This window comes from Fukomys damarensis, unplaced genomic scaffold, assembly GCF_012274545.1.
Source record: "Fukomys damarensis isolate Sample0158 unplaced genomic scaffold, DMR_v1.0_HiC HiC_scaffold_19, whole genome shotgun sequence".
Taxonomy (NCBI): Eukaryota; Metazoa; Chordata; class Mammalia; order Rodentia; family Bathyergidae; genus Fukomys; species Fukomys damarensis.
In genome coordinates this window covers 45,844,709-45,870,948 of record NW_022900931.1, presented here as the reverse complement: position 1 = coordinate 45,870,948, position 26,240 = coordinate 45,844,709, and the positions used below count along the sequence as shown (strand labels likewise).

General features: G+C 34.7%; 1 protein-coding gene across 1 annotated transcript; it reads left to right on the top strand.

Moving 5' to 3' along the window:
* Position 1: 1 nt before the first annotated feature.
* Uhmk1 (U2AF homology motif kinase 1) lies at positions 2-26,160 on the top strand (the record flags this gene model as incomplete). The annotated part of the gene is made up of 8 exons (XM_010611285.2): positions 2-224; positions 1,468-1,760; positions 2,384-2,575; positions 5,048-5,142; positions 9,737-9,813; positions 9,954-10,052; positions 11,579-11,667; positions 23,537-26,160. Coding segments are annotated over 8 exons (1,215 nt in total), but the record flags the coding sequence as incomplete, so codon positions are not given.
* Positions 26,161-26,240: the final 80 nt, after the last annotated feature.

Below are 26,240 nucleotides of genomic sequence, written 5' to 3'. Positions count from 1 at the left end.
TCTGGAGGCCTTCGGGCGGCTGTGGCAGGTACAGAGCCGCCTGGGTAGCGGCTCCTCGGCCTCAGTATATCGAGTGCGCTGCTGCGGCACCCCCGGCTCGCCCCCCGGCGCTCTCAAGCAGTTTTTGCCTCCAGGAACCACAGGGGCCGCGGCGTCGGCCGCGGAGTACGGTTTCCGCAAAGAGAGGGCGGCGCTGGAGCAGTTGCAGGGTCACCGGAACATCGGTAATTGTCGCTGCCTCCCGTCTTCCCCATGTCTCAGTCCAAGCGTGCACTTCAGCCTGGAATCATTTTCGTCTCTTACGCGGGAGAAGCGGATCTGGCCCCGCATTATCACTCGATACAGGCTCCTTTCCCATCCCCCTTTCGTTTTATTGCTGCCTGCGTGAGGGACGGTGGAGTTAGTGGTCTGCTTTGCCTGATGTCCCACAGTAGATGATCAATTAGTCCTATTTTCCGGCTCTCTTAGGAGAATGCCGCACTCATTAGTATAGAGAAATATCTTTTCTAATGAAAGGAGGTATCTTTGCTAGATTGTCATCTTTCCAGACCAGTGGAAAATAAGAAATATTCTAGAGCTATGACATCACTGCTACCGTAATAACTTCTATAGCTAGTAACATACATGTTTATTGTGGATTTGAAAGAAATGACATAGTATTACAGAGGATTCATTATGGAAGAGTGAAATTTTGGAACACTTTGTCTTTGCTTTCGTAAGATCATTTCATGACTCATATTCAGAATGTTACATATATATTGATGATTGATCTGTGGAAACTATCTTGTCATACAGCAGCAGGTAACTTATAAGTAGCGATAGCTTTGGTTAATTTTTTAAAAAGGCCGTACTTTTTGGCAAGTATAATCCCTATTTAATTCAAAGAACGACCTTTTTAATAATACACTGTTAGAGAAAAATTGCTTAGCACTAGCACTGCATGTTTCTTTTAAGCTAAGCTTGCTAAATGGTGTATCATTAAAACTTTGATAGTGAAGAAATTTCTGCAGACCTCAGGACTTGTTGGATCTGCAAGATTAGATTAACATGTTATCTGGAAAGTCTTACTATCTTTTAATATGCAGAGTATAGAGTGCTGTTGGGATCAAGAAGCAAGCTTCAATTTACTATTAAGAGAGTTACTTTAATATTATGACTTTTATTTTTAATAATTTTAATTTGGCAAATTAAATGCAAATTTACTCACCACTGAGAGTCCTTGTTGAAACAGTTTGAATCATTATGCTATATTCGATATCTTTGATTGGTAGTATGCTGTTGAAGGTCGTTTCATTTTATTACAATAATCTAGTCTGAAGATGTTACAGGAAAAATATTGGAAGCTTGCTTGTTCAACCAGGTTACCCTTATCTAGACTAGCTGAAATTTATATTGTAGAGCTATACACTTAAGTAGTAATTTACTGAGTTTGGTTTTTAAGGCATTATAATTTGTTTCTTTTTCTAGTGACTTTATATGGAGTCTTTACAATCCACTTTTCTCCAAATGTGCCATCACGCTGTCTGTTGCTTGAACTCCTGGATGTCAGTGTTTCGGAATTGCTTTTATATTCCAGTCACCAGGGTTGCTCCATGTGGATGATACAGCATTGTGCCAGAGATGTTCTGGAGGCCCTTGCTTTTCTTCATCATGAGGGTTATGTCCATGCAGACCTCAAACCACGTAACATATTGTGGAGTGCAGAGAATGAATGTTTTAAGCTTATTGACTTTGGACTTAGCTTCAAAGAGGGCAATCAGGTAAGAAATTCCTTTTCTTTTCCCTTATAGTTTATAAAGTCTAGTGGTTTAAACTGTATATTTTGATGTAACAAGGACAGTTGAGTTGGAACTGAAGTATTTCTAGCTAAGACATTGAAATGCCTGGGGATAGAAGTAGATCAAAAGAATTTCAGGATCACCCGTGAAAAAAGTGCATGTGTTTGGGTTGGGATGGAGAAACTAGTAGGGCACAGGAGTTAATAAAAATACTAACGTAATAGAATGTTTATTTTATTCTATAAGTATTTGGTTAATTTCTGAGTTACTCTTCCTGGTATCTTCAGTGGTGGTGCTGTATTTTACGGAATTATGCATGTGATGGTTCTTGCAAACCATCATTCTCCATGTTTTATCAGCTCTTTGCAGAGTGTTCTTTTTTATCAGCAATGCCTAATATGTAAGAAACTATCTAAAGATTTCTTTATGAGCAGCTGTATGGAAAGTATATAGCTTGTCTGTGAGAACTGTCCCATGACTGAACATTTTTGACGTTTAGTTTGGCAGTGTTGTATTGCATGTATAGAGAAGTAAGTACACTCTGTTGAGACAGATGGAAAATACACAGCTTTTTATTGGTTATAATATTTATTCGTTTTATCTAGGATGTAAAGTATATTCAGACAGACGGGTATCGGGCTCCAGAAGCAGAATTGCAAAATTGCTTGGCCCAGGCTGGCCTTCAGAGTGATACAGAATGTACCTCAGCTGTTGATCTGTGGAGCCTAGGAATCATTTTACTGGAAATGTTCTCAGGAATGAAACTGAAACATACAGTCAGATCTCAGGAATGGAAGGTAAACCACACTAACGTTTTGCTTTGGGATCCTTAAGAATACTTGATTTATGATAATTCTTATTAAGGAATCCAGTGTATTCTTTTCTCCATACTTCTTTCTGTGTTTATGGTCTCTTTAGTAACACTGCTTATCCTTGTAGCTACGTATATGCTAATGAGCATTGTATTCTCACTGTGCCTAGCCATGGTTCTGGCATGTTGTGTTTGACAAAATACTTGAATGAATACATTTTCCTGAAGAAGCAAAGTGGTTTCTTTGTTTAGTAGTTTAAATGTATCAGTTTCTAAGGTATTACTAATAGAATCATAGATTATAAGGTAATCTATACATAATGCTTTATAATTAAAAACAGTAATTTAATGTACAGTCTAATTAAGTTTTTCCAATTATGCAGTGAGGACAGAGTGGATATTGGTTATTTTTGTTTAATAAAGAAAAGCATAGCTGGGCTGTTGGCTTAACTCCTAAAATCCAGCACTCTGGGAGGCTAGAGTAGGAGGATTACATGTTAAAGCCCAGCCTGGGCAATTTAGTAAATTAATGAGACCCTATCTCCAAAGGAAAAATAAAAGGGCTGGGCATATAGTTCCCAGTACAGAAAAACTAACAACTGGAGGCACAGATGCATAAAACAGTTTGCTTCAGGTTGTATGGCTAGTTGCTTCAGACTTGGGCCCCAAATCCTGTTCTTTTTAAAGGTTAAAGGTGCTTTCCACAATTTATACTGCTTCATATCTATTTATAGTACATATGTGAATATGGTAAATGACCACTGTTTATATTATTGTTTCTGTGGGAACATGAATTCTAAGCTCTAAACCTCTGATGTTTGAATGAAATTATTATGTTTACAACAAAATTAAGAATTGTTTTTGAATATTGTGGGACTTTAATGTGATCATGCCAGTTTCCATTAGCTTTGATTTGATAAATAATGCAATGTTTTGGGGTTATTATTGGGTTTGAAATTAAATTTTAAAAATTTAAACAAGTATTTAATATGAAATGAAATGTTTTCTTTTTTTTTTAAGAATTCTTTTGTTTTTGTTTTGTTTTGTTTTGTTTTTGGTACCAGGGATCGAACTCGGGTCCTTGTGCTTGTGAGGCAGGTCACGGAACAATTGAGCTAAATTCCCGGCCCTGAAGTGTTTTCATTTTAAGCAATAAGTATCTCTTGAGCCTCTAAAACGTAACATACTACATGACTATTACAATATAATATATAGTTTTATTTCTGTTAAAACTTTCAGTTACTGATGTTTAGTGTAGCAGTTCTTGGAGAGACTACTTTAACAGCCTAATGAGTATATTTAGTGCTTATTTTTGACCAAAAAAATGCTACTGTGAGGTAAAACTCAATATCATTCTTTATTGTTGGTACTCCAGATAGTCAAGAGGCTAATCCAGTTGTAGATTTATTAATTTAATTTGACAGTCTGTGAATGTTTTGGTTTGTCTAGAGCTTATCAGAATTAGGTCACTTTAAAATTTGTGTGAAATGTGAAGGAACAATAATAATATATGAATATATGTTAATAAAGTCCTAAATATAAACCTTTCTAGGTAAAATGTTTTTATTGTTTTATCATTTTCTATAAGGCACAATTACCAACTGGTATGTTTAAGGTTTATATCTTACTTTCACAGTTTACTTTCTAAAAAATGAGAATAATAACATATCTCATAACACTATTGAGATTAAAAGATGAAATGATGCTTAGTTTTAAGCATAGTGTATGGTCCATGGTAAGAATTCAGTAAATTTTAGTGATAATATGATAGCAGGTCTTTTTTTTGTTTATTGTTTTCTACAGTACTGAGAATTGAACCCCACGGTCTTCACACTGAGGTACATCCTTGCTTTTTTTTTTTTTAGAAAAGGGTCTCACTGGGTCACTAATTTGCTTAGGTTGGGCTTTAACTTGTGATCTTCCTCCCTCATCTTCTCAGAGTGGTGGGATTGCAGGCATGTGCCACCACACCCAGATTGTATATCAGGTCTTTTAGTGATGTACAACATTCTGAGTTAGCATAGTATTCAAGGAGAAAATTTATATTCCATAGAGATTTAGAGTATGAATAATGTGACAAATAACATTTTGATACTAATTTTCTCAGTGATAGTTTCTGTATGTCTGAAAAATCAACTGAAGACTTACTATTAGACACTCATCCGTTACACATTCATTTTTCACTTTGCATTAAATTACATTTTTATATGGTTGCTTGGGTTAAATGTTTATAGAGTGTCAGGTACTGTGTTAGGTGCTGAGAATGGAGAAAAGAAGTATTCCTCCTTTCGAGAAATTTAGGATTATGTGTGTATAGTCTCCATGAATTTTGTAGGTGCTTAGAAGAGTGTTTTTTCTTGCATATTACTTACCAAACAGTCCTGTAACCTAGTACTCCATACACACAAACTGAATTTGAATAACTTAACGACATCTTTTCTCTCTTTTTTCTTTTAAGGCAAACAGTTCTGCTATTATTGATCACATATTTGCCAGTAAAGCAGTGGTGAATGCCGCAATTCCAGCCTATCACCTAAGAGACCTTATCAAAAGGTGTGTTACCTGTACTGCAAACTTGCTTTGCACACATTTACTGTATGAAAGTTTCTTCCTGAATGAATTTATATTCTGATTTGCTTGATCATGTAGAGATTTTACTCCCTTAGAAATAAGAATTTTAGCTGGGGATTTAGCTCAGTGGTTCTTCCGCCTTCCTTGCAAGCATAAGGACCCAAATTTGATCCCTGGTACCAAAAAAGAAAACAAACAAAAAAAAAGAAAAGAAAAAATCCAAAAAAAAAAAAACAGAAATAAGAATTTTAGCTTAGATAGCTTATGCAGGTATTTCATGAGAAATATGACTATTCAAATAGTTTACAAAATTTATTTTCAAAAGAATGTTTTTTTGTTCGTGGTGATGTCAAGCTCTTAGTAGGGCATTCACAGGAGGGCATGTGCTGGACTGCTGTACCTTTGGCCTTTTATACCTCTTGCATTTTTATATATTTGATGGAAAACCAGGTTTTTTTTTGTTGTTGTTGTTGTTAATTTGTTTGTATTTTTTGGTACTGGGGATTGAATTTGGGTCCTTAAGCTTGTGAGGCAGGTGGCAGCACCACTGAGCTAAATCCCCATCCCCTGGAAAACCAGTTTTTAAAGAAAATATTAACAAAATACCAAATTTGCTTTTGGAATATTAAAAGAATTTGTTTTGGGCCAGGGATTTAGCTCAGAGTTTCTGTGGCCTGCCTTGCAAGCTCAAGGACCTGAATTCAATCCCTGGTACCAAAAACAAACAAACAAACAAACAAAAAAGAATTTGTTTTGAGTAAGGTAGTTGGTAATTGCACACCATTCAAAACTCTAGGAATAAATACAGTGTTTGTAATATTTAGATAGGTTCAAATACTGTAATATGTATTATCAAATAGGCTTTTGGGGTTTCTAACATAATGAATGGAAAATTAATAATTACTATGCTAGAAAAGTGTGACTCTTGGTTAAGTAAGAGTATTGTAGTCTCTTTGGAATATGGACCCTACAAATATTCAAATTATTTAAACTTTTTATTTTCAAATAATTTAAACTCACCAGAGGTTAGAATATGTTATATGGATGTCCAGATTTCACTCAGTTTCTCTCAGTGATAACATCTGGCTGTAGTAGAGTATCAAAACCAATAAATTGATGTTGGTACAATCCACAGAAATCATGCAGATTTCATCAGTTTTACATATACTAGTATATGTGTGTGTTTTTCAAATTATTTTAAAATATCTATCAGCTGATTGATAATGAATATTGCAAATTACACTTTACATTGAGGAAATGGTAGTGTAAAATTAAATAATGGACTTTAGCCTGAACGTCAAATTATTTATTAAATACTAGTGTTGGGCTGGGGATTTAGCTCATTGGTTTTGCCACCTGCCTTGCAAGTGCAAGGACCCGAGTTCAATCCCCGGTACTAAACAAAACAAAACAAAACTAATGTTGATGTTTTAAAAAATAGTAGTCCCCTTCATTTTACTAATAAAACTAAATTTGTTAACTACAAAAATTGCAATGCGAAAATGAAAAATACAAACTGAGTTTCTAGCGTTAATTATACTGATACCTTTCTGCATATTGTGTTATGTGTGCATGCAAATTATTTGAACTTTTTTATTACAGTATTATAGAACACAACTACTACAAATGTTAATAGGACAAATATGTAGCTGATGGCTCCTTAGAAATACCACCATTCTAGTCAAGAAATATGACACTTTGCCAGCTACCCTGGAGTTCCTGTTTCTGTCCACATTCCAATCTTAGACCCTTTTCTCCCTAAAAGTAATCATTGTGCTGACTTATATGGTGATCACTTTCTGTTTTCATATCCTTAAGCTAGAGTTTAGTTTTGGTCTTCAAAACAAAGCCTTTTAAGTCTCTTTAGATCTAAAGGGTCCCTTTCCATCTCTCCCTGCTCTTTTCCCTGAGATTTATCTGTTGTACAACTTGGGTTGTTGGCTCAGTACAGTTTTCTATACTCTGAATTTTGCTAATTCTATCATTGAGGTATAGTTTCATATTTTGCTGTTTAATTCCTATAAATTGATAGCTGTTTCTAGAGAGTTTGTGTTTTCTTTTAAAGATTGTAGATAATATGTATTTTTTTATAAGGAGGCAGATGATATGGTTGTCTTTGTTTTATGAGTTAGCAACTATTATTCTTAATCCCTTAGATCCGTTGCTTTGTTAGGTGTTAGAGAGTGGTGATTCTTGTTATTCTGCATTTCTTCATTTTGTTAACTAAAGATAAATATTATACTTGATTCTCTCTTTTTATTTGCTAGTTTTCAAGATAAATGAGTCGGTTGTTATCCTCCAAAGATGATCATTCCCTTTTTTTAATAATTTAAAGTATCATTATGAATAAATGAATTTAAACTTACTTGATGTATTTTTGTTTGTTACAATTTTCATTGTATTCAAGGCTGAAATTTAAGGTTCCCATCTTTTATGATTGGGAAGCTGTGAATGTTGATTTTGGCAGGCATTTGTTCCATAGCTTCCTTGCTATGTGATATGACAAGGTGCTCCCGGTTCATCTTAATACATTTCCTGCCCCAGACCGAGACTTAGCCATTTCTGCAAGAAGCCTTTGTTGTTTTTCTTTTTAGTAGAAAGTATTTTAAAACTGCAGTCTGGGTCTTGGAAACATTCATTGCTACTGAGGTGATCATTATTTCCAGGCTTTTTGTGAAGACAGAGTTCATACTGATATTTCCAACTTGAATTTAAGACCAGAGGGTTTTGATTCTGCTTCTGTTTGTATCTGTTTGTCCTTTTTTTCCAAATCAGAATTCTGATACTTAAGTGCAAATGGAATGCTAGAATTAGAATATTTTATAATTACTCATTTGCTTTATTCCAATTATATATATAGTCTCAGAATAATAGTTCTCTAGTAAGAGTACTTAAAACAGTCAAATTATTTTTTAATATACTCTCTCCTATTTAAAATGTAGCTGTATCTACATTGTCAGATTACATGGCCTTTGTACTCTATGCTGTTTTAATAATCCCTCATTTAATATTAGTTACATGTAACTATTTAATATTCATCATTGGTTCATGTTGTTGGTTTCTCTAGTCATTTTAGTTTGCTGAGTCTTGTTTGCTAAGAGATAATAATAAGGCTTATATCATAATAGGGCTTAATACACTTGAGCTGTTTTTGTTTGTTTGGATGGATGTGAAAATCCTTGGCATATGTTCTTATTTTCTTGAATGTCTTAAAGATGTTACTGCTTTTTCTTCTGACCTTGTGCTTACCCGGCAGGCACAACACCACTGAGCTAAATCCCCAGCCCCTCTTGAATTATTTTTTCATTAAAATTGACCTGGTTGGATTGGGGATTAGCAGTAGACTGCTTTCTGGCATGCCCAAGACTCTAAGGTCAACCCCCAGCACCACAGAAACAATGACAAAAAACCTTGGATTTTTTTGTGTAGAATATTCAATGGATTTCATTTTTATCTTCAGAGTCTAGTAAATTTTACCAGAATGTATATCGATTTGATTTTCCTGGTCTTTATTCTGAGGGACATATATGGTTTTGGTATATAGTTTCAGATCTTTTTTTGTTTTAGAAAACTTTTTAAATTTTGTGATTTTTTTTTCTTTTGTATTTGTTATGTTCTTCTGCTTTGATTTTTAGGCATTTTATAGATTTTGAATTTTCTTTGCCTGTATTTAGTATTGCCATTTTCTCTTGAATCCATTTGATCTTTCCTTATTTTTGATTTTTGAAAATGTTTCTCCTTTCTGTCTCATTCTCTTTTAGACATTGTTATTTATTCATTCTAATATTTTCTTTAGTATAATCTTGTTTTTGAAATTATTTTTCTATTTTGAACTCCTTCTTGACTTCTATTACCTCATTTTTGAGATTTTCTAATTTTGATTTATGTTACTTTTTCATATCATGTATCATTTTTAAAAATATCTTTAGTTCGTTTTGAAGTGGTTATAATGTTCATCTGTTCATATCTTTCTGGCATGCAGTATTATATAATTCCTCTTGCATAATAAATTTGGTATCCTCATGTTTATTTTATGTAAAATTACTTTTCTACACTTTCAGAAGTTGTAGTTGGAATAGTTTTTCTAATTCCATAGGGCTCATTCACCTGTTGTTTTGTGTTCTTTACTCAATAGAGACTGTGCTTTACTTCACTGTGTTTCATTTATTAATCAAAAACATTACCTCAAATCTTAGTATATTTCACAGATATGTGCCGTGTTTATTGCTTCATTTACTCATAAGAATTACACACACACACACACACACACACACACACATATTTTTTTTTGAGAGAGAGAGGGTCTTACTATGTAGTTGAGACTGACCTGGAACTCACTATATAGCTGGTCTCGAACTTGCAGTGATCCTCCTGCCTGAGCCTCCTGAGTGCTGGGATTACAGGCATGTGCCACCACGCCCGGCTGAGAATTATATTTTTAATAGGTGAATGAATCAGTAAACATGCTAATACAATTCATACTCTGGTGAGCATTTGTACATTTTTTTTCTTTAATGACTGCATTTTTGGAAGATTTGACAGTAATTATAAAGTCACTGCTGTGTTTGTCTTTTAGCATGCTTCATGATGATCCAAGCAGAAGGATTCCTGCTGAAATGGCCCTGTGCAGCCCATTCTTTAGCATTCCTTTTGGTAAGTGGGATGTCTTTTTTTTTTTTTTTTCCTGTTCATTTGGTAATCTTACAGTGTGCCTTTCTGAGCTCCTTGGTCTATTTTATATCTATTTATTTGGGAGGATTTACATTTAACCATAGTATAATAAACTTGTACAGCCCCTCATATTGAAGATCTGGTGATGCTTCCTACTCCAGTGCTGAGGCTGCTGAATGTGCTGGATGATGATTATCTTGAGAATGAAGAGGAATATGAAGGTGAGTTCTTTCCAGATTTTATTTAATTTTTTTTAAAAAACTAATTCTTGAATAGAGATATCTATTTATAAGATTATCTTATTTTCCAATTTATAGGAAAGTTTGATGAGGATATTTTACTATGTGATCTCTTAAAATATTCTTAGTTTTTTGGGTTTTTTTTGTACCGGGGATCAAACTCAGAACCTTGTGAGGTAGGCAGCACAGCACCACTGAGCTAAATCACCCCTCGGCCCATGTTCTTTTTGATTCATAAAGTACTTTTGACTCTTACACCTCTACTAAATTACCAAAGATTGGTTCTTTAACAACTTACATGTCTCTAGTCTTCTTATATCCCTTCTCTGTGGTTTTATTTTTCTTTTTTAGCATGTTTTTTGCTTTTCGCAATTCATTAACATTTACTGAGTATTTATTATGTGTCATTGTTGGATTATTCCGTTTTTAATATAGAAGGGGAGACATATACAAACAATTCCAGTTGTGGTGATCTGAAGATAAGGTAATGAAGACTATAGAGAGGAAGGGTACATACATAAATAACCCAGTCTCAGTGATCAGTTAGGGCTTCTTTGCAAAGACCTCTGTTGGTAATTAGAGTCGCTTGGCTAAAAGTTGAGGGATTGAAGAAATATCACACAGACATGGATAAAGTGGCACATTCAGATAATGGAAGTTGATATGACTTATTTTAAGATTTTTGTAGGAAAGCAGTTGATTAAAGTTAAAGAGGTAGCCAGAGCTGAGATACCTGACAGACCTGGTTGCTTTGTTTAAGAATTTGGATTTTAACAAAGAGATAGCAACACTGGAATTTAACCTACAGGAAAGAATACATAGTAGATCCTCAATAAATATTTATTTTAGGAAGGAAATGCTAATTAAAATCAAACTTCAGTGTCTTTTTGTTAACTGTCACATTGATATGATCGCATCAGGCCATGTCTGGACTGATAACTGAGAAGTATGCAATAGAGATACGTACGGGTTTATCTATCGTGGTATTGTTTCTAATGTCAAAAGGTTTGGAAATATTTTAATTACTATCTGTAGATAATTTATTGAACATTGTGGAGTAAAGTCCTACACAACCATAAAAACACATGAGAAGATTTTATGTAATAATATGGAAAGCTCTAAAAGCTATTTAATAAAAAATAGTACTAAAATTCTTCCTTAACTACATATAACCATATTCGCTTATACATACTGATAATATTTTAAGAGAGGATACAGAAGAAACTGATGTTTTCAAGAGGGGAATGGAATGGTAGTTGGGAAGGTTTGAGGAAGACTAAAGACTTAGTCTTTTAAATTTTTAATTATTCAAATATCACTTATTTAAAGCACTAAAATAAAAAGAAAATTACTAAATGCATTGAATTTATATTCTTAAGGTTTAATTTTGAAGATACAGAAAATGTTTATTTTAGTTGTGTATCACTGAATTCTTTGATTTAAAATCTCAAATAATGAATGCTTGTAATTACATTAATGTGATTTATCCAGTATGTTTTAATTACCAGATGTGGTAGAAGATGTGAAAGAGGAATGTCAGAAATATGGACCAGTAGTATCTCTGCTTGTTCCAAAGGAAAATCCTGGCAGAGGACAAGTAAGTGAATGTATTCATAATTGTAGAGTTTTTTTTTTTTTAATTGAACTTACTGGTACATTCTAGGTATACAGTAGAATTACATTCATTACTGGGATCTTGTACTTTTACATGACAGGTCTTGGTTCTCATTTTTTCCCCTGGTCCCTGACCTTCCCTTCACCCCTCCTCCCCTCCCCATCTACAAACACTTAATTTCCATTTTTACATTTTCTCACATTTTTTCCCCCTTTCCCTTATTCCCCTTCCCCTACCCTTCCCACTGTCCCTACACCTTTAGCCCTTTTCTTCCTATTTCACATTGTTAATTATTGCGTTAGGATCTTGAGTACTATTTCAGTTTTTCACACCAGAGAAACTATTCGGTATTTACACATGTGTGACTTATTTATTTCACTTAGGAGTATATCCTCAATACATATCCATTTTCCTATGAATGAATATACTTTCTCATTCTTTATGGCTGAGTAATATTCCATTTTATAGAAAAACCACATCTTCTTTAGCCAGTGTCCATCTGATGGGCAGATGGACTGTTTCCAAGTTTTAGCTATTACAAACTGTGCCGCTATAAATATAGGTGTGCATATGTCATTGTGATATGATTCTTTTAATTCTTTTGGAAAGATAACCAGCAGAGGGATGGCTGGGTCAAATGGAACCTGTAGTCCCAGCTCTTTGAGGTGTCTCCATATTGATTTCCATAGTGGTTGCACCAGTCTGCACTCCCACCAACAATGGAGAAGGTTCCTTTCTCCCCACAACCCTGCCAACATTTGTTATTGTGTGATTTCTTGATAGCAGTCATTCTTTGTGGGGTGAGGTGGAATCTCAGTGCTGTTTTCATCTGCATCTCTTGAATGACCAGTGATGTGGAACATTTTTTCATATATTTACTTGCTGCTTTTACTTTGTCTGAGAAATATCTGTTCATTTCAGATGCCCAGTTTTGCATTGGGTCTTTATATTTGGGTGGGCTGATTGTTTTGAGTTCTTTATATATTCTAGATAATAGTCCTTTGTCTGAGGAGGAGCTGGTGAAATTTTTTTCCCATATTGTAGGCTGTCTCTTAGTTCTGTTGATGGTTTATTTTGCAGTGCAGAAGCTTTTCAATAAGATGAGATCCCACTTTTTGATTCTTTCTGCTAGTTCCCATGCTACTGAGGGTTTGTTCATAAAGTCTTTTCCTATCTCAATGTCTTCCAGAGTTCTGCCTAACTTATCTTCCAGCATGTTTAGTATTTCTTTTTTAATATTTAGATCTTTGACCCACTTTGATTTTAGTTTAGTGCATGGTGAGAAATAAGGGTCTAGTTTTAATCTTGGGCAGGTTGAGATCCAGTTTTTCCAACACCATTTATTAAAGAGGCTATCTTTCCTCCAGTGGGGATGGTCAGCTCCTTTGTCAAAGATGAGGTAGCTAAGTACATCTGGATTTGTTTTTGTGTCTTCCAGTCTGTTCCACTGATCCTCAGGCCTGTTTCTTTGCCAGGACCATGCTGTTTTTATCACATTGGCTTTGTAGTATAGTTTGAAATTGGGAATTGTTATACCCGGTGCCATGTGTCTGTTGCCTAAGATGGCTTTTGCTATCCTAGGTCTATTATGGTTCCAAATCAATTTTTGGATTCTTCTTTCTAGTTCTATGAAGTACAGTGTTGGAATTTCAATTGGCATTGCATTGAATCTGTATAGCAGTTTTGGTAATATGGCTAGTTTCACTATATTGATTCTTCCTACCCAGGAGCAGGGGATGTCTTTCCATTTTCTTATATCCTCTTCGATCTCTTTTTTTTCAGAGTGCTGTAGTTTTCAGTGTAGAGGTCTTTTGCTTCTTTTGTTAGGTTGATTCCTAGATACTTCATTTTTTTGGATGCTATTGTGAAAGGAATTGTTTCCCTAGTTTCTCTCTCAGTGTGTCTTTTGTTTGTGTACAAGAAGGCTATTGATTTTTGTGTGTTGACCTTGTATCCTGCTACTCTGCTAAAAGTATCAGTTAAGTCTAGAAGTCTTTTGGTGGAGTCTTTTGGGTCTTCAATGTAGAGTATCATATCATCAGCAAATAATGACAGTTTAACTTTTTCCTTTCCTATCTTTATTGCTTTAATTTCTTTTTCTTGTCTAGTTGCTGTGGCTAATTTTTCCAGAACTATGGAGAAGAGGAGTGGTGATAGTGGGCATCCTTGTCTTGTTCCTGATTTTAACGTGAAGGTTTTCAGTTTTTGGCCATTTAATATGATGTTGGCTGTTGGTTTTTCATAGGTAGCCTTTATTGAGTTGAGATATAGACCATCTGTTCCAATTTTTTGTAGGCTTTTTATCATGAATGGGTGTTGAATTTTGTCAAATACTTTTTCTGTATCGAGAGGATCATATGGTTTTTGTCCTTGACTTTGTTAATATAGTGTATTACATCTATTGACTTATATGTATGTTGAACCACCCTTGCATCTCTTGAATAAATCCGATTTGTTCAGGATGGACGATCTCTTAATAATCCTCTGTATTCTGTTTGCTAGTATCTTATTAAGGATTTGTGTATCTATATTCATTAAGGAGATTGGTGTCTAGTTCTCCTTTTTAGTTGCATCTTTCCCTGGTTTGGGAATCAAAGTGATACTTGCCTCCAGGAATGAATTTGGAAGTATTGCTTCCCTTTCAATATCATTGAAAAGTGCGAAGAGTAATGGCAGTAGTTCTTCTCTAAATGTCTTGTAAAATTAAGCAGTGAATCCATCAGGACCTGGGCTTTTCTTTGTTGTTAAGTTTTTAATTACATTTTCAATTTCACTGATTGTAATTGGGATGTTTAAAACGTTTTTTATCTTATTTGTTCAACTTCGGTAATTCATAAGTATCTAGAAATCTGTCCATTTCTTCTTTGTTTTCCATTTTATTAGAGTAACAGTTTCTCAAAGTAGGTATTAGTGATCCGCTGGATTTCTTTTGGATCTGTTGTGACTTTGCCTTTTTTATTTCTGATTGCCTGGATCTGAGCCTTTTCTTTCCTTTTTTTGATAAGGTTTGCTAAGGGTTTATCAGTTTTATTTAGTCTTTCAAAAAACCAACTTTTCGATTCGTTTATTTTTTGTATTGTTTTCTTAGTTTCCATTGCATTGATTTCTGCTCTAATCTTTATAATTTCCTCTCTTGTTCGAGCTTTGGTTTTTTCTTGTTCTTGTTTTTCTAGGAGTCTAAGATTCATCGTTAGGTTGTTTATTTGAACTTGTTCTATTTTCCTAGCGTGGGCATTCAGTGCTATGAATTTTTCACGTAGAACTGCTTTCATTGTGTCCCATAGATTCCTGTATGTTGTATTGGCATTTTCATTTATTTGTAAAAACTGTCTGATTTCTTCTTTAATTTCCTCTGTGATCCATTGATTGTTCCAGAGAGTTTGTTCAATTTCCATGTATTTGTGAAGTTCCTATGGTTTCTTATGCTATTGATCTCCAGCTTTATAGCACTGTGATCTGATAATATACAAGGAATAACTTTGATTCTTTTGTATTTATTCAAACCTGTTTTGTGAGCTAGTATGTGATCTGTCTTGGAGAATGACCCATGTGCAGCTGAAAAGAATGTATATGCTGATTTTGTGGGGTGGAACACTATAGACGTCTAATAAGTCCGTGCATTCAAAAGCTTGGTTCAGTTCTAGCATTTCATTGTTGATTTTTTGCCTAGATGATCTGTCTGTTTGTGATAGTGGGGTATTTAGATCCCCCACTACAATTGTATTAGTGCTTATTTGGTTTTTCATGTTACTTAATATTTGTTTTGTATAGTTGGGGGCATTTATATTTGGTGCATATATGTTTATGATTGTCATCTCTTCCTCTTGAATTGTTCCCTTTACAAGAATGTAGTGGCTTTCCTTGTCTCTCTTGATCAGTTTTGGTTTGAAATTTACTTTGTGTGCGAATAAGATTGCTACACCTGCTTTTTTCTGGGCTCCTGTTGTGTGGAGAATTGTTTTCCACCCTTTCACTTTCAGTCTGTGGGCTTCTTTTTGCATTAGGTGTGTTTCTTGTATACAACATATTGTTGGATTTTACTTCTTAATCCAATCTGCCAGTCTGTTTCTCTTGATTGGTGAATTGAGGCCATTGACATTGATGGTTATAACTGATATGTACTGACTTCTTATTGTCATGTTATTGTCTTTTTGTTGACTCTTTTTAATTTTTTGCCCTCTCCTTTTAGTTTCTTGCCTTGACTATTTGGTTTGCTCTGTTGGGCCTCATGGTGGTGTTCTCTTCATTGTCTTTTTGTAGGATATTGTTTGGAATTCCTTGTAGTGCTGGTTTGGTATTCTTGAAGTTTCTCAGGTGTTCTTTGTCATGGAAGTATCTTATTTCCCCATCCATTTTGAAAGAGAGTTTTGCAGGATACATCAGTCTAGGTTCGAGGTTGTTTTCTTTTAGGACTTGAAATACCTTACTCCAGACTCTCCTTCATCTGAGGGTTTGTGTTGAAAAGTCTGCTGTGATTCTGATGGGCTTTCTTTTGCATGTGATTTGTTTCTTTTCTCTTACTGCTTGTAGTATTTTGTTCTTCTGTTGGGTTTCTGGGATCTTTATTGTATGTCTTGGTGTAGATTTTTTTTTTTTTTTTTATCATGACTATTTGGAGTCCTATATGCCTCACTCATCTGTATGTCAAATTCTTCCCCTCTGGGAAGTTTTCTGTCATTCTGTGAACAGCTTTTTAAGTCATTTGCATTTTTTCCTGCTACTTCATGGATTCCTATCAGTCTTATGTTATTCTTCTTTGCATCATCTAGGAGTTGTTGGATCGATTTCTAATGATCCCTTACAGTTTTTAAGAGACCTCTCTTTTCTCGGTCAGTGACTGCTATCCTATCTTCTATATCTGAGATTCTATCTTCACAGTCTTTTATTCTGTTGTGTATACTTTCAATAGAGTTTGTAATCTCCTGGATATCTGTTTGAGTCTGTTTGAATCTGTTTGATGGATTCCATTTCTTTCCCATATTGGGCATTCATTGTTTCCATTTCTTTCTTATGCTGGGTCTTCATGGCTTCTATTATGCCTGAGCTCATCTATTTTTTTGTCAGTTTCTGTTCTAGAGTCTTGAATCATGACTTTCATTTTGCTCACCATCTCTATGGTTATCTGGGAAATTATTTCTGTTTTGAATTTTTCTAGAGCTTGATCAATCTGTTTTGTTACTTCCTGTGCTGTGAGTTCTGAGTGTCCTGGTGGTTCACTATCAGCCTTTTCATCCTCCTTTGCCCTTTGCCATTGGTGAACTGGAAGTCTGTCTTTGTGTCTTGCTTAAGTGTTTTCTCATTTTTATTTTTGTTGTTGGGTTGTCCTTGATTCTCTGGGTCATTAAATCTTCCCGGTATTGTTGCGTCCCAACCTTTGATTCTCTAATGACTCATAGACATTCTCACTTTCATAATATCAGAGAAAACAACTTGTCAAATCAATTCCTATCCCTTATCCCAATAGATACAATCAGCAACACAACAGGATCAATCACCTCTTGCAAATTGACCACTTGTGGTAGTCATCAATCCATCACCCCCGAACCATGTGAATTAAATTAAAATAAAATAGCAGCCCATTATATGTTTGCAGTGGACAAACTCCTCAACATGGTATATTTACTATTTATGATGGGGGCCTAGACCTACTTAGGACTAGAAGAGTAAACAAGTAAAAGAACTGGAGAAGGTTTCAAGTGAAGCCAGAGGACACAGAATGACCACACAATCTTTAGGATACTGTAAAACTCAAAAGGGATAGATAGAGTGCAAGAATAAGGACAAGAATATATTCCCTTAACATATAGGGGCTCACATTCCCTTGAAACTACTGACCTTTGAGTGAGGCTCAATGATAGAAAAAAAAAGAAAAAATGATAAAAGAAGAAATCTGAATTAGGGCAGGAACCGAAAAGGAGATGAGGGCCACTATGGTGGAGCAAGAGACTGAGTTGGTGAAAGAGGACAGAAAAAGGAATTTACAGAGTGGAATGAAGAAAAGGACAAAAAAAATGACTTTGAAGGGCCTCTTTCAGACTATATCTCTGCTGTCATAGTACACATCGTGTGTAGCCATTTGCAGAACCAAATCCCCCTATCTCATCTAGTTGAAGGCAGAACCCCATGATGCAGACTGAGCTCAGGCCACAAGGACCAATTTGAGCTCCCCGACCTCCTGCAGGGTTGAACTCCAGACAGTTCTATCACAGGTTTCCCCTGCCCCTTCTTAAAGATGTTCAAATTTGGAAGCGCAGAAAATCACCCTTTATAACCAGTCATGTCCCTGTGGAGTAGGTCCAAGGACTGGCACAATCAGGGGATCTGTGGGGGTGGGTGTTGCTCAGCGGCGCCCGCGCGGCTACCCTTCTGGGGCTAGGGCAGCTATGTTGGTGCCTGCAATAAAGGACACAGCTACCCGGACCTGTGGGCTGGGTCCAGGTGGGCGGAGGGCGATGCAATGTCCCCGCTGAACCGCTTTCTCCAGATCTCACCTTCAATTGTAGAGCTATTCAGAGGTTAAAATTCTGTATTAAATATATTCTGTGGAAAGGTGCACAAAAATTTTGTTAAGAAACTTGGTTTTGTGTTTTGGATGATTATTATTTTCTTGTGCTTTTAACTTTTTTCAAAGTTCTATAATATACTTGTCTTTTTAAATCAGACTTCAAGAAAAAGTCTATTTTTGAGCTATCGTAAATAGTGACACCAACTGAATTAATTATATGTTTATTTAGGTCAGGTTCCCATAGAAAAGTATTTGGTTCAGTTATGTTCTATTTAAGTGGAATTAAAAGACCAGTTGGGTTAGGTTCCGATTGTTTACTTTAAAGAAGTAAGGTATGCGCTACTGAGAAGCCTAGAACCTGAGTTATAGTCTCAATATGACTATTTTGATGAGCCTCACATTCTTCCCCTAAAAAAATGTGTGGGCTAAACCTGGTCGGTGTTTTCATTAGAAGCTAAAATTCTAATTACAAGGCAAATTTTTTTTTTTTTTTTTTTTTGGTACTGGGGATCAAACTCAGGCCCTTGCTCTTGTGAGGCAGGTGCCGGAACCACCATGAATATTTAAGAAAATCTTTATCTATAGTATTTTCAGTTTTAGCGAAACAGAATATTGCTTTACTATATCTTAAGGTTTCTCAGTCTTGTCACAATTAACATTTGAGCCTGATAATTCTTTGTTGAAGGGCCTGTCCTATATATTATAGGATATTTAGTAAAAGTATTCTCAGCCTCTGCCACTAGATATTCCTTCACCTCCAGTTGGTAAACCAAAAATTTCTCTAGGTGCTCCCAGTAGTCCATATGAGGGGTAGAATCACTGCTGGTAGTGGAGTATTTTATTTTTATACATTGAGTTGTATGAAGTGTTGGCAACTGAAAAAAAATAACAGAAAAGTTTCATTCTAGTCTTAGTGAAAAGTTATTGCTAATCTAATAATAATACCATTTATCTCATTCAATGTCAAGAATGTACTAAATGTGTCCTTAATGTTTAGTCTTTTAACCAGTGCTTACTGTGGTTCTGATATGTTCTTGGCACTTGGCATACAACAGCAATCAAAACACCAAAGAAATACGGTGATTAAATGTGAAGAGAAAAAACACATAAATTGGGGAAGTGGCTTAAAGAGTCCTGGAATAGGATGTGTTACTCTTTTCCATCACGTGGTAGGGAAAGGTATACTAAGAAGTTTACATTTTGGTCAAGATTAGAAGGGAATAACAAAGAGAATTACAGGCAAAAGAAACAAAAAGTTCTAAGTCCCTGAGAATGCCAAGCAGAATTAAGGAGCTCAGTGTATCTGAAGCAGAGTGAGAAAGGAAAAGAATAGTAGATTACATTAAATAGAGGCTGAGGGAGTGTAGGGGACAAAGCAAGTAGAATGAGATAATACTGGCTTTTACTGTGAGTAAAAACAGGTATTGGAAGACTTTAAATTAAGGTTAAACTCATCTGATTCAGTGTTAACCTCAGTGGTCAAATTGAAATGGAAGACACAGAATAGAGAAACAGGAGGGATATTTTTAGCTTTAAGATGAAAAATAAGTCTTGATATTATCAATGTGAGGAAATTTGCTATGTTGAAAAGTTTTTCACTTATACTGTATTTAAAAGAAACTGAAAGCAGCTTTTGCTAAACCCTTGGAATCAGATTTATTTAGTCTGTTGAAAATATCTAAAAGGATATTAACAATACTGGCAAATAAATTATAGATGCATCTTATAATTACAAAAACTAGTAGAGCTTAAAATGTAAAATAGTAAAGCTTATAATTAATATAATCATACTTATGTATTATTTATTTAGGACAAAACAACATAATATGTAAAATTATAGGTTGTCTGAAGGACGAAGAACGTAGAAAGTATGGTATTTCTTCTGTAAATGCATGTCTCTTTGAACTTTGGTGTACAGATGTGAAAGTAATTACCAGGAAAAAAGTAAGAAATAGACTTGTTTTCATTAGTTATGTTTAAGTTTCCTTTTGTACTTAATGAAAAAGCATATATTGCTTAAAATCTGTTCTGCTGCCAATCATACTTTTATTTTTTATTTTAAAAAATGTTGTTAAGATATTCTATTTTAACCTGGAGTATGACAGTCGGTGAAGATATTCTATCTTAACCTGGAGTATGACAGTCGGTGCAAACAAACCCAAGTGCAAAGAACACAAGATGAAGAACTTATGAAATTCATCTCTGTCCTAATATCTGTCTAAAATGTATATTGAACTAAACACATGCTCTGATAATGTCTGAAAACCTTAAGCTCTTGGGGATATTGCATAGGTAACTTGTGTTTGGAGAATCACATGAACTCTGATCAGGGTAATAGCACTTTTAAACTTCCTAGTTGATTTTTCTGTAGATCTAACGCCTTAATCATTTGTTGGAATGTTTTCTCAGCTGAAGGTTGCTGGGCATCTAAATGGTGCTTCTTGGATAGCTTTGGATGGTCCTACTGACATTAATAATTTGCTATATAAAATAAGCACTACTTAATTTGCAAGCTAATTTCTCACAGTGTAATAAATTTGTTCCTTGTAGTCTGTTTTCTATAAAAATGCATTTTTGCACATTTAAAAAAATTGGTGTGCCTTCATTTGTTATGTGTTCTGTTTTGACGTAGCTTTCAAACAAATCCAGAGAATTGCTTTCTATGAAATTTATTAATTTGAGCAGTTTTGATTTAGTAGTTATTTTCTGTTGGAATTTGAACTTCACAATCCTTAAGATAGTTTTTTCAAGTGGATATTGATGTACTCATGTTACCTGATGATTGGCCCATTCCAGTTTGGTGAAGCACATTTCTTGTTTTGGAAATTGTTATTTTTCTAGAAATGATCAGTCCTAAATACTTAAGGGCCATGGATGTAAGAAGACTTTCTTTAAGGGATAGTACCAGGTCTTATTTGAATGAGAGTCTGATACTTACTGATAACAGAATGATATTTCTGTGTTCTGGTTGATGTTTAGAGTATATTTTATGGTGCTCTTGTTTTTGTTTACATTTGTCATTTTGTAAAATAAAAGAATTTTAACGTGCTGTAAAATTTTGTGATAAGAGAAGTCTCCTGCTTTAAAAAGCTTCTTGAATTTAACTAAGAGATTTAAAAACTATTAGCATAAATGCCTGGAACCATCCCTGGCATTTTTATAGCAGGAGAATATTGCCTTAGTAAAGTAGGATTGCCTCTATTATTTAAAAATGTCTGTAAGTAGAGCTTGTGTGGTTTGCTGGGTCCAGTGTAAACATCTTATCTCCTTCCCACTTTAACTACTTTTAGTCATATTTATTAAGTAATGAGTTTGTACTTTTTTATTTTGTAACATTTTGTGAATTTTTTGTACAATACTGTATTTGTAAAATAGCAATTCTAACCAATGGAATAAAATGCACACTTTTACAAAAAGAAAATATTACGGAAAGAGCATTAAACTATATATTTCATGATAGTTTTGATAATACAGATTTTTTTTAACTGTCTTATATGAAATATACCTACCATGGAAGCAGTCACATACAATTTTATCAATAGTATTTTTCTCATTTACATTTAAAATAACCTAATTCTACTGCTTTGGCCATTTGGAAGAACATTTATTTCTAGTTAATGGCATGTTTTAGGGATGGGATTTAAGAATAGACTTATCTTTATAGATGTGTAAAGGGAAATTTTTAGCATAGGTGATTCTCTTCTTTGTTTTCAAGAGCCATAAAAATAGTCATGGGATACAAGAAGCAAAATCTGCCCCACCTCGCCAGTTTTTAGTATTCTGTATATGAATTCAGAAAATGATATGTGATAACAGGCCAAAATGCTCCAGGTCTAATAACCTTTATTGTGCTTAACAGAAATATTTGCCTAAGACAGGGAGTGACCAGTCATTGGCAAGGCATGAGGCTTCATTTATCAATAAAGTAGGATTTCATAAAACTAGATTATAGGGCCTGGGATTTAGCTCAGTGGCGCCTGCCTTGCAAGCACAAGGTACTGAGTTTGATCCCTGGTACCAAAAAAAAAGAGAATACCGTATTAGAAAGTTTGTCTTCTCATATCCTGGAAGTTTTTATATTCTGTGGAAATGACTGGTTTTTCAAGTAAGAGAAAGACTCCTCTATGTACTGGAAAATGAAAAAGGATGACTTGCCCAAACTTGTAGATAAGATTGATTTTAGAAAAATGTACAAATGAAAGTTGAAGATCTAGAAATTGATTTCCTTAAAGTAATTGTGTTTTTGCATCTCTTTTTAAAGTCTCTGAAAGTCTTAGGATGTTTGATCCTCAGTGTGAAGACCATTGAAATAATGAGGGACACAATTAAGGAAGGAGTGGCAGTTCTTTGTCTCATTCACCAGTTTGTAGGGTAGCTGGGAAGAAGTCCTTCCAGATCATTTCACTTTGCTATAACTTTTAAGTCAGCAAAAAGAATTTGTAAATTATCATGTTGTATCTTCTCTGTACCTCAGGTAAGAATTCAGAAGTTCTGGAAAAGGAAATTACTTCATTTTGAACTTTTTTCTTACTACTAGTTATGGTTTATAATTGCTTCAAATATTTTAATAGTAATTTCCAGTGGGTGTTGACCAATACTTTTTCCTTTATCAACTTTGAAAAGAGCACATTATCTTTGAAATAAAGTTACTCTTTGGGCTGTTCAGAATTACTTTTTGCAGTGCAGTTCTGCTCATTCTTCTGTGAACTTCACAAAAAATTGTATATTTTTTACCCAACTTGTCTTTAATGGATTTTGAAGCATTTGATGAATTGGAGTGAATTCTAATGAAGTGTTCTAAACCTTGCTGCTCTAAATTATGGTACCTGGACCACCAGCATCATAGTTTGACACAAAATGCAGAAGCTGGTCAAACTTTGGACATCATAATAGAAGCAAAATCTGCCTTTTAACAAAATCCTTAAGTGATTCAGAATTATGTGTTACTTAATGACAGGACATATTCTTAGAAGTGCATTGCTAGGTGATTTTGTAGTTGGACAAACTGAGAGCACTTATGCAAGTATCCTGCGAAATACCTGTATGGTATAGCCATTTACTTCTAGGCTACAAATCCAAACAGGATGTTACTACTATACTAAATAATGTGGGCATTTGTACTACAGTAGTAAGCATTGGTATATCCACCTTATCTAAACACAAGAAAAGTATAGCAGAAATAGGAAGCAATTTTCCAGCTCCATTGTAATTTTATGGGAATTGTGTCTTATGCTGTCCATCATTGGGCAGTGTGTTGTGCAGAACATGACTGCATATACATTAAATTTGGTAAGGTGTTAATCATGGTGGGAATGAATTGAGTTTGTTTTCTCTATTCTCTTTCAGGTCTTTGTTGAGTATGCAAATGCTGGTGATTCCAAAGCTGCTCAGAAATTGCTGACTGGAAGGATGTTTGATGGGAAGTTTGTTGTGGCTACATTCTACCCGCTGAGTGCCTATAAGAGGGGATATCTTTATCAAACCTTGCTTTAATAAGCAACCTAAGGACTGTTTCCTGTTTCTCCTCTTCCATTTCCTGGATCATTGTATTCTATATCTGAATGCAGAAGTACCCTTTTATCATTTTAAAGGGGTACTTTGTACATTTATTTAATCCTACTAATGTGCAGTCATTGCCCTAGCAATGTTGCATTACAAACATTTGGCACCAGGTAGGACAAGACCTCTCAGCTATACATTGAGGGGTTGTAGAGCATCCATGTGGGCAATCTTGTTTTGTGCAGTATGGCAGGTGCTGCTATTCCATATGTAACCTACAAAGACATTATTTCATGTGACCATGAAGCAAGGATGAATAATATGTTGTAGTGAATATTATTAATGAATTTGTTAAGGTTGGTGGCATCAATTACAGATTATTCTCTCGTTGTCAGGTGGATCTTATTGTTGAAGTCACCTGGCACTGGATGCTCTGAGTAATGTTAAGTAATTGTCAAGCAGCAGTTACCTACTGTGTTAACACTGAGTTGTGAATTTTTTTAAAGGAGTACTGTAGTCCATAATATTCCTTTAAAGAAACTGCAGTGAGCCTATCTACATTTTTAAATTATTATTAAGGCTTTTAAAATAGCTGATGCTTGATCTTGCACAATTTTTATGTCTAGTATGTTTGCTTGAGTGAATGTGCAGGTGTGAAAGAAAATTTGAGTCAGTGTACTTTATAGTGTGAATCTTGCGAGCTAATACAGTCTATACCCTTCTCTTCCCTACCTGTTTCAAACCTGTAAGATTGAAGATATATGTTTTTTGAGAGTTGATGTGTCTGATAGAATGTAAATGGCAAAGCAGTTCATTCCTGAGAGGCTCAGAACAAACTGGAGAAGAGACCAGGGTTACACTGAAACTTTTCAAGTGATTGGAACAAAGAAGTAGCTTTGGTACATGTAAATTATCCCATTCTTCATTGTACTGTAGACCTTTGATTGGCTCATCTTTTTTAATTGAATCTTCTATGATAATTATAAAATTTCTTAAGATATAGTTCTACTTATTATGATAGAAAATTGAAGTAGACTTTAAAAATTAGATGTACAATGAAGGGAAAAGAAAAAAGGCAAAGAGAATCATGAAGGATCCATCTTTTCTTTTTGTCTCATGCCTCTCCCTCACTCATTTTTCCCCTTCCCCCCCCATTCTCTGTCTCTGTCCTTAGCTGAAGAGAAGCCAGAAGAACAGCATTCCAAGTGGTCTAACTTTTGACTGTGTGAAAGTAAAGAAAGGTATAGCTACAAAGGTAGAAGTAGAAAGAAAAGACTCACTTCTTAAAAGGATTCCTAGCAATCTAATGTGTTTCTGAGTAGAGAATGCCAGTATACATGAATTTGTGGATACAGGTTGATTACATGGTTTTAAGAATTCTAAGTATGAATTCTCACCATATGTTAAATGATATGAAGGTATAAAAGTAAGGAAACCTTTACAAAGCACTGATTATACAAAAAAGACAAGTTATATATGTATGAATTTTTTCCCTATTTCCTTACCTGAATGAAATTATTTTTTTCTAAGGAAAAACTATTTTATATCTTCCTGCTGGAAGCCTCCTCATACAGTCTCCCTTTGTGTGTGCCATGCAGGTTACTGATAGCCTGATTAGAATTTGCATGTTCAAACAATTACTATTTGACATTTTAGTTATTACAGTAATCAAAATTTTTAGGACTCTCCCTTAATATTATGAAGCCAGATTTGGTATAAGGAGGCTGATTTATAAATTACCAAAGGATCTTGTAGCATGGTCCCCAGTATGTGCCCTTAGAAAGAAGAACTATTAATTTTTATTTTGGCCCATTTAGGGGTTGATTGATTGGTTAAGTCAGAATTTAAGAGTAGAACCAATATTTTGAAGACCTCATTTTCCTTAAATATTTATATGGGTAGCTGCTTTTGTGGTAATTAGAAATAATAGATCCTTATATACCTACTGATAAATACAAAATAAAGATGAATTTTTTAAGGAGAAGTATTTGAGGTTAGCACATGTACCTCTTCCCTCATACCTTAGGGAAAAGAGAAATCCTTGCAGATGAGCTGCAGATAGGCTTCTGAGCTTAGCCACGCAGTATGCTGCTAACACTGATGCTGCACTGCACAACATTCTTTGATCACCATCTTGCAGATATACTCATACATATATGTAGTGTGTAACACTGTAGTATTGTATTACAGAAGATGCTAACTAGATTTTAAGGGAGCTGAGGGAGAATTGATGAGCCTGACTCACCATGCATCGAATTAAATATTTTATAATAGACCCACAAAATTGAAAATAGATGCCTACTATGATTCAAGTTGTCATTTTATAGCTTTTATCCCATTCTACCAAAGATGACATTTGTAGGCTCTTCCTCCTTTAGTTATCAGAAGTTTAATCTTAATGTCTTTCTTAAACTGGAACCAAATATTATTAAAGATGCAGTTTTCATGATTCTTTTAGAATGGAATATATACATAGGAAGTTTGATTCCTTGAAGTTACAGAGAAACTAGACATTTTCTTGAGAGGCAGGGTAAAGAGGTGAGAGTTCATG